General features: G+C 43.8%; 1 protein-coding gene across 1 annotated transcript in view; it reads left to right on the top strand.

Moving 5' to 3' along the window:
• The first annotated feature begins 218 nt into the window (after positions 1–218).
• LOC118594782 (desmocollin-2) overlaps positions 219–7681 on the top strand; it is a 34253-nt gene continuing 26790 nt past the window's right edge. Inside the window, exon 1 of the mRNA XM_036204966.1 lies at positions 219–287. Coding sequence (XP_036060859.1) covers positions 219–287 — 69 coding nt within the window. The remainder of the gene's footprint in view (positions 288–7681) is intronic.

Here is a 7681-nt window from a genome sequence, read left to right as displayed (position 1 = left end):
GAGTTCCCACCGGTTGAGTTCTTAAAGCCATGAAGACACAAGAAAAATAAGAGGGGCCTATTGGAGTCTTTTGGACTTGCCTGGAGCTCCACCCTCGGCCAGAGGAAAAGGCCCTGGGGATCAAGGCGGGAGCATCAGACTAGCTCAAGAAAAGCACTTGTGCGCGCTCCACCTCTGCGCAGCGGGTGCGGGGCGGCGACCTGTCCTTTGGGTTGGCCATGGCGGCTGCAGGACGTGCGCGCTCCGGGAGCCCAGCCCGTGGCCTTCCGCACCTACTGACCCTAGCGGTGAGCTCCGGGCACCATCCCAGGGACCCGGAGAGGGACATCGGGGCGGGGCGGCTGGCCCGGGTGGGGGTCACCCGGCCTCGAGACCTCTTAAACTGCAGTTGTTGGAGGTGTGGGAGGGCGGCCGGAAGCTGAGCGACCCGGGCGCCAAGGTCCCGCAGGGGAAGGAGTGTGGCTGCGAGCTGGAGTCGGCACGCGCGGTTGGAGACGGGGGCGGATCGCGAACGCCTAGCCAAAACCCTGGCCTCAGGGTTCCCTGGGCAGAGCGGGGTGCGCCGGGCTGTGCCAGGTTGGGAGCACGGTCCCTGGAGCCCTGGGTGCCGGCCATCCTGACTGAGGGGAGCTCCCCAGGGGACGACACCAAAAGCCAGCGTGGTGTCCTTGGTGTCAAAAAAAAGGACTCCTTGCTCTAGAGGGTTCTGTGCTAGGGTTGGGATTCGAGAGAGAAGAGTTGGAGCGAAGGAGAGAGTGAGAGAGTCTGGACTTGCTCCCAAAATTAGGAGATGGGGAACAGAGATGACCGCTGATCCCATAAAACTCGGAAATGAACTTTCTGCCCCTGAGATTTGTCCTGGGAGGAGTCTCAACTCTGCTCGGATTCATTCTCCTTTAAGAAGGAAAACAGCCCTCCCTGAGTGGGAGCCAAAAAAAGTGACTTTATTAAGGATCTGACTGATCTCCCTAGGGAGCCAGAAGACTCCAGAATTCACCCGGGGAGTAGGCCTTCGGGGAGTCAGGGATAAGAATGCCCTAGCTTGTAGTTTTATGTGGATCCCTTGGACAAGGAAAAAGCTCATTGAGTTAGGTGACCAACTTGATATGGTGTCCTTTCGCCCTTAGCCTGCAGCAGTAAGCCCAAGCTGTCCCTGAAGGAAGCCTGGAGGAACCCAGGGAACTTAGTGTGGTGTGTGTGTGTGTGTGTGTGTGTGTGTGTGTGTGTGTGTGTGTGTGTGTTTTACAAGGGATTCCTATGTTTTTAGTTATTGAAAAATCTGGCTGGTTACTGGACTTAGAATGTCAGTTTCAAGGAATGAATGGACTTTAAACTTTTGACCATGATTCCCAGGGGCTATGCATAAGCACAGGTAGGGACAGGTATTTCACAGTCAAGATTTTATGGCTGAAGAAACAGCCTAGGGCAAACAATGGTCACAAAACACATTGCTGATGACAAAGAACGAACTTTGGTTGGTATCTAGTGAGGGAAGTTGCCACTTCATTTTATAGCACAGGGCCTTATTCTTGGAAAGAAAAAGCATGCTTAGTCTTCGTTATATAGCATTGCCCAGTGCAAACCTGCACACTTAAATACACATGTCTTGGATCATTTTAAGAGAAGTGAATGCTAGGAGAGAATCAGCTGAAGTAGAACCCTCACTCCTAGATCTCTCTTAGTTTCTGAGTCTAGGGATAGGCACTGGGAAGGGGATGGGGCGTTCTGGTTACTGGCATTTTGCTTTCAAGCAGCAAAGTGTAGTGTGAGTCCCCTCAGGGTGTTTAAACACCAGTGTGGTGCATGTGAACAGAGCTTTGCCAGCCTCAGAAGGGCGTGAGAAGTACAAGGTCTACTGAAGAAGAAGAACTTTTTTGGGGTGCGGCTCCCTCCTATTTCTCATATACTCAGGTAATCCCTTGACATTCCACAAGTCAGCTTCTCTCCACTTCCTAGTACTGCCCCACCCGGTAGGGTCTGAATCACTGGAGCTTTCTTCCTGAATGCCCCAATGGCGCTTTCTTCTCTCAGCCTTCCAAGCTCTCCCTTGACAAGTTCAAGTGATGTGCTCTATTCTTCACATAAGTCTACCCTGTGATTGAGTCTTTATTCTGGAATTAACACCTTAGAAAAAACTCTTTGACCCTTAGAATCTGACTCCTTACCCAGTTTCTTCACACACACCCCATCCTCCCTTTTTCTGTGTATGATTTAAAGGCATAACCTAAGACCTTCCCTTTTGACAGGGTTTAAGGTACAGTAACAGAAAATTAGCTACAGGCACAATGCTGTGCAGCAGCTGTCTGGACACCTGTGTTTTACATGACATAAACTATGTAGCTGTTACGCAGTGGACCCTCCTCTTCCTCTGCCACGTGACCTGGCCACCGCCTTCTGTTTATTACTTTTGTTTGGCCACTGTTTTCCTCACATGCAAATGCTGATTTTCTCTGGAGCTTTGTTCTAAGTCTTGTTTTCTGGAGTGTGTGTGTCTCTGTGTGTGTGTCTGTGTGTGTGTGTGTGTGTTTTTCTGGAGGTAATGTCGTTTACGTTATGTTTTAAAATATCACATTATCCTAAGTTAATATTGCTGTTTCAGACATCCCTTTAAACAACAAGCCTTTATATTTCTACAGATATACTCTGTAGCATACCATTTTTTATGTTCTCAAATAATGTTTTTCTTTTGGTGTCAGAGATTTCAGTATATAGAATGTGTGTGTACCTTGTTGCTCCTCATGGGAAAGTCTAGAAGCTTCTTTTTCCTCATTACTCCTCTTCATCCTTTATTGTCAAAATAACTTCATCTTCAAAGATACTGCATGGGTCTGTTTACTGGTATCACTTCTGTTGCTGGCTTTTGCTGTTGCTAATAATGTCTCAGTGGATAAATCTGGCTGTATGCTGATCATCTATGAGCAGGCATATTTATGGATAGGAGCACCAAAGTTATAGAGGATGAATATAAGCCAATGACTTTGATTTTTGGAGATGTTGTCCTCTTTGAACAGGTTTTATATGGCTAGACAGAAAGCTATTTAATAGTTGAAGTTATGTTACATCAGTGATTCTCAACCTGTGGGTCAAGACCCCTGAGACAATGGAAAACACATATTTTACGTTATGATTCACCACAGTAGCAAAATTGGTATGAAGTATCAATGATAATAATTTTATGTTGGGGTGGGGCCACCACAACATGAACTGTATTAAAGGGTTATAGCATTAGAAAGGTTGAGACCCACTGTGTCATATCTTTAAGGATAGCATCAATATAAGAATTATTGAGATTGACTTTGAGGCTACTGGAGTTGGGCAGAGGTTTTTGCAAAAGATAAAATTGAACCCATGCTTTATGCAGAACACCACAGGAAACTCCAAGTAGATGAACTATTAAAATACAAGAAGACACCATGCGAATTACAGGAGAAACATGATGAATCCTGTAAATTTTCAGTTAAGAAAGCCTGCCTATGACCAAGATTTCAACTTTTTCAAGTTGAGAAAAGCAAAGGTATAAAAACAATCAGAATTCCCATAGAAAAAAAACACAAAAATAAAACCAAGTCAAACCAAACAACAGCATAAGCTATGTTAAAAGGTAAATATATTTGCCTTTTAACACAGATATGTTTTAAAGCCCAGCATAATACATTAAAAAGTTTTTATAAGTTGTGAAGAAAAATAATAGTGTGAACAAGGACAAGACAAATTCTAGAAATAAAAAAATCATTAAAATATAAAAATGAAGAAAAGTGAGTTAAAAGGAACATTGAAATGCCTCTTCACACTTAATGGTGTTTGACAACATGCTATGTAGGCAAGCATGTGACGAATAGAAAACTCACAAATTATTAGTGACAACAGTTCTGTATGTCCTTTGTGGACTGTGACTAGAGCAGGTGAAGGCAGACATGGCCTTTGTCCTTTGTAAATCATGTAATTAATACTTTTGTATCCACATTCTGATACATAGTCTTGTTTTACTTAGTAGGACTTCATATGCTCCTTTAACAACTACATAACCCTTTGTTGCTCTTCTTTTTCATATTTTTTCCCATGACCTTTTGAACCAGCTCGTTTAGCTCCAGGAAACACTGTGTTGATATTTTATGGGAATCATAAAGTTATAGCTTAATTGAGGATTAATGTATGTATGTTGCTGATTTCTCTTACGGCAGAGCGGATCCACTTTTCTTTCTGTGTAAATGCAGTAATGTGTTTAGGTTTGTCTGAAAGAGTCTTTCATGGGGACATCATGGCAGGGGGAGAGCAAGGCGTTTGGTGCCCACAGTCAGGAAGCGGACAGCATAATGCTGCCACCCCTCAGCCTTGTAGGCTTCTTACTGAATTTCCTCCCTGGCATTTCCACACATTTGATCGCTTTAGAAAACAACTTCCACTCTGTGGGACTGGTTTCATTCATGGACCGGAAGAGTAGTGATAACTGTGTTTTAGCAGTTGCTTCCCTCATGGGAATTCATTGGTTGGTTTGCTTGAGGTTTGTAGCTAATGTCAAAGCAGATGCAAATAGAGATATTTCCACCTCTTTGCAAGCTCTACCTAGCTCTTTTGTCTAAGATGTCTTCAATGTGGCATGAAGCATCTACGATGACCTTGGAAAACCTGTTATGGTTCTAGTTGAATGATGAGGTCATTGACTTTTCCTGTTGCTGTGAACAAATACCTGAGTAGAAGCAAATAAAAAGGGAAGCGTTTATTTTGGCTCTAGTTGGAGGCTACGGTCTCCTTTGGTGGGAAAGCCGTGGCAGAAGAGTGAGGCATCCGTTCCCATTGGACAGACAGTCAGGAAGTAGCAAGCAGGGTGCTGGCACTCAGTGTGTTTCCTCCTTGTTACTCAGTCCGGCACCCCTGCCCTTGGGGTGGTGTCACCCACATTCAGGATGGGTCTTCTCTCTTCATTTAAACCTCTTGGAAATATCTTCATAGGCATGTAAGAGGTGTGTTCCCACTAAATCTCCTAAGAGGAACCATCATGGTGGGGTTGCTTCCAAAGCTATCCCTGTGGCACTGTGCTTATAATATACAAGAGCTTTTTTTTTTCCCCCACTCAAACCATGGATTTGAATGAATCTCAAATCAATGCAAAGGCAGCTTAACTGTGGTGGGATCACATATGAAGGTGTAATGGAGCGAGCGTAGCTTCCTATACATTGTAGGTGTGTCCCGTGTTTCATTTCCCTCCATCTCTATTGAGGCCAGCAAACCGGAATCAATCTTGGCAGGTCAGAAGTTCTGTCTATAACTTAGTCTAGGTTTCAGCTTTATCTGCAGACCATGGCCTTCAATTCTTTGCTATTTTTGTTCGTTCTTGAATGTTGTAGGGTATTTCAAAATCATGTTATTCAGCATTGCTAGTTTATTTTTTCATACACTCTCCTAGTTTTCTTACATGTCTTCATTCAATAAAAGTTCTTTCTCCTGATTTATTTCTCCACAATATTCAGACTTACCATACTCGAATATAAACCTGCTTAGGTGATTCATTTACTGGAGACAAATCTTTGCTTTTTTGTTGGTCAGTTTTTTTTTTTTTTCAATGCTCTGAGAAATACCTGAGAAAGAGATGTTAAAGGAGAGAAGATATATTCTGGCTCAGAATTTTAAAAGTTTTAGTCCATGGTTAACTGATGCCATTGCTTTTAGGATCAGGCAAGGCATATACATCATGGATGAAGATCATGATTGAGGAAAGCTATTTATCTCATGGTAAATATTAAGCAAAAAGGAATAACAGGAAAGAGGCATTACAGGATCCATCATTCATGGCCTCACCTTCAGTGACTTCCTTACATGAATCGGGAGCCAACACAAACTTCCCACCACCTTCTAACAATGCCATCAAATGAAACATTCACCTATAGCCATTGACTAAGTCAAGCCCACACCATCCAGTTGCATTCCAGTGATGGGATATAGCACCCAGAATTCATGCCTTTGAGGTCCCAACTTATTTGTAAATCATAGCAGCTCCTTATAGTGTGTAGAAGAAAGTGCACATAGGTTGTTGACACTATTCAGAAACTGCTCCAAACTTATTCTTCAAAATCACTTTATTTTTTTTTCTCTTTGTACTATACACATCAGTCACTATACTAGTGGTTCTCAAACTTGCTAATGCTGTGACCTTTCCTCATATGGTGAACCCCAAGTGTAAAATTATGTTCAGCACTACTTCATAACTGTAATTTTGCTTCTGTGATGAATTGCAATGTAAATATCTGTGTTTTCTGATGATCTTAGGCAACCACTATGAAAGGGTTGTTCAGCCCCTGAAGGGGTCAGGACCCACAGGTTGAGAACCACTGTATGATAGATGTCTATTTAGGTTTCTGTCATCTGTCTTTCGGTACCTTTACAGTTTAAACCTTGCCTTCTCCTATCATGACTGACTCATGGCCACGCCTCAGTTGACCTCATCTGGCTCCTAGGTGAGGCTGGCTCTCCCTTCTCTCCCCTACCATCCTGTACTTCCCTACCACGGCATTTCGGTACCCTATTGAGCCTACAAATACATCTTATCATCCTGGGGTTGAATTTTCATTCAGATCATGTTTGTCTACTATATAGTAGACATTCAGTGAAATTTGTTGAATGTATGAATGAATGGATGTCAGGAACATTGTTTCCAAAAGCAGTTGTCTTAATTGGGCCATTCAACTCCTCTACCACTGAGACTTCAGTGCAAGTACCATGACCCTACCTTAAAACACTGCTACGCGGTTGGAGTTGCTCTCCTGGCTCCAGTTCCCACGTGTCTGCAGTCTTGTTGATTGACTGCTTGTGAACCCTAGATAAGGCCACTCTGCAGCTCCATGCATTGTTGCTTTCCTTTGCTCTCTGAACAAAACCTGCACTTCTCACCATGACATTATAGATCCTAAGTAACATGTTCCAGACTGTTCTGTAAGTATGGAACTGGCTTCCCCCTCAGTCCAGCTAGACTCCAGCCTTCTCTGCATTCTCTGCTTCATTTCTCCCATAACTGCTATCTGTCTTAGTGGGGTGTGACATTTGTGCACTTGTCTGTTTGTTTACTGGCGCATTGCACCGTGATCTGTAGAGGGCAAGGTCTTTGCTTTGCTCCCTGCTGGAGCCTGTGACTCAGCTTAGCACCTCCTTATCACCGAGTGTTGGTTGAATGGATAAGTGTTGGCTAAGTGAATGAGATAATCTATGTCAGGCTCCTTGAGCCACAGTCCTTAAAACACCTGGCTGTGTCCCAGCTCCCTTGGCTAGGCAGCCTGTGAAAATTCCCTTCTTCCCCTGTAAGCACCATACGCAGGGCCCTGTCCCTTAAGTCTTGAATTCTTGTTCTAGTCCTAAAGATTCGCTTACTGTCTATACATTAGATGGGGGTGGAGGGGAAAGCTAGTGCAGTTTCCAGCTACAGTGGGAACTCCGGGCTTCTTGGGTTGAGTGAGAACACTTGAGAAGTGGTTTTGGGTCGTCAGTCTCAGCCAGAGTTAAACTTTTAAATTTATTTTATGTGTATATCTGCAGCATGAGCACGCAGAATTCAGATGAAGGCATCAGATCCCCTGGATGGGAGTGTTTGAAAATGAACCAAGGTCCTATTATACTGAGCTACCTCCCCAATCCCCAGCATCCACTTTTAATCCCAATGTTAGAAAGTCAGTTTTTAAAATCCTCATGTTTA

The sequence above is a fragment of the Onychomys torridus genome, chromosome 13 (genome assembly GCF_903995425.1).
Source record: "Onychomys torridus chromosome 13, mOncTor1.1, whole genome shotgun sequence".
NCBI classification, from domain to species: domain Eukaryota; kingdom Metazoa; phylum Chordata; class Mammalia; order Rodentia; family Cricetidae; genus Onychomys; species Onychomys torridus.
Note: the sequence above shows the minus strand (reverse complement) of the source record. Positions and strands in the feature narration are given on the sequence as shown.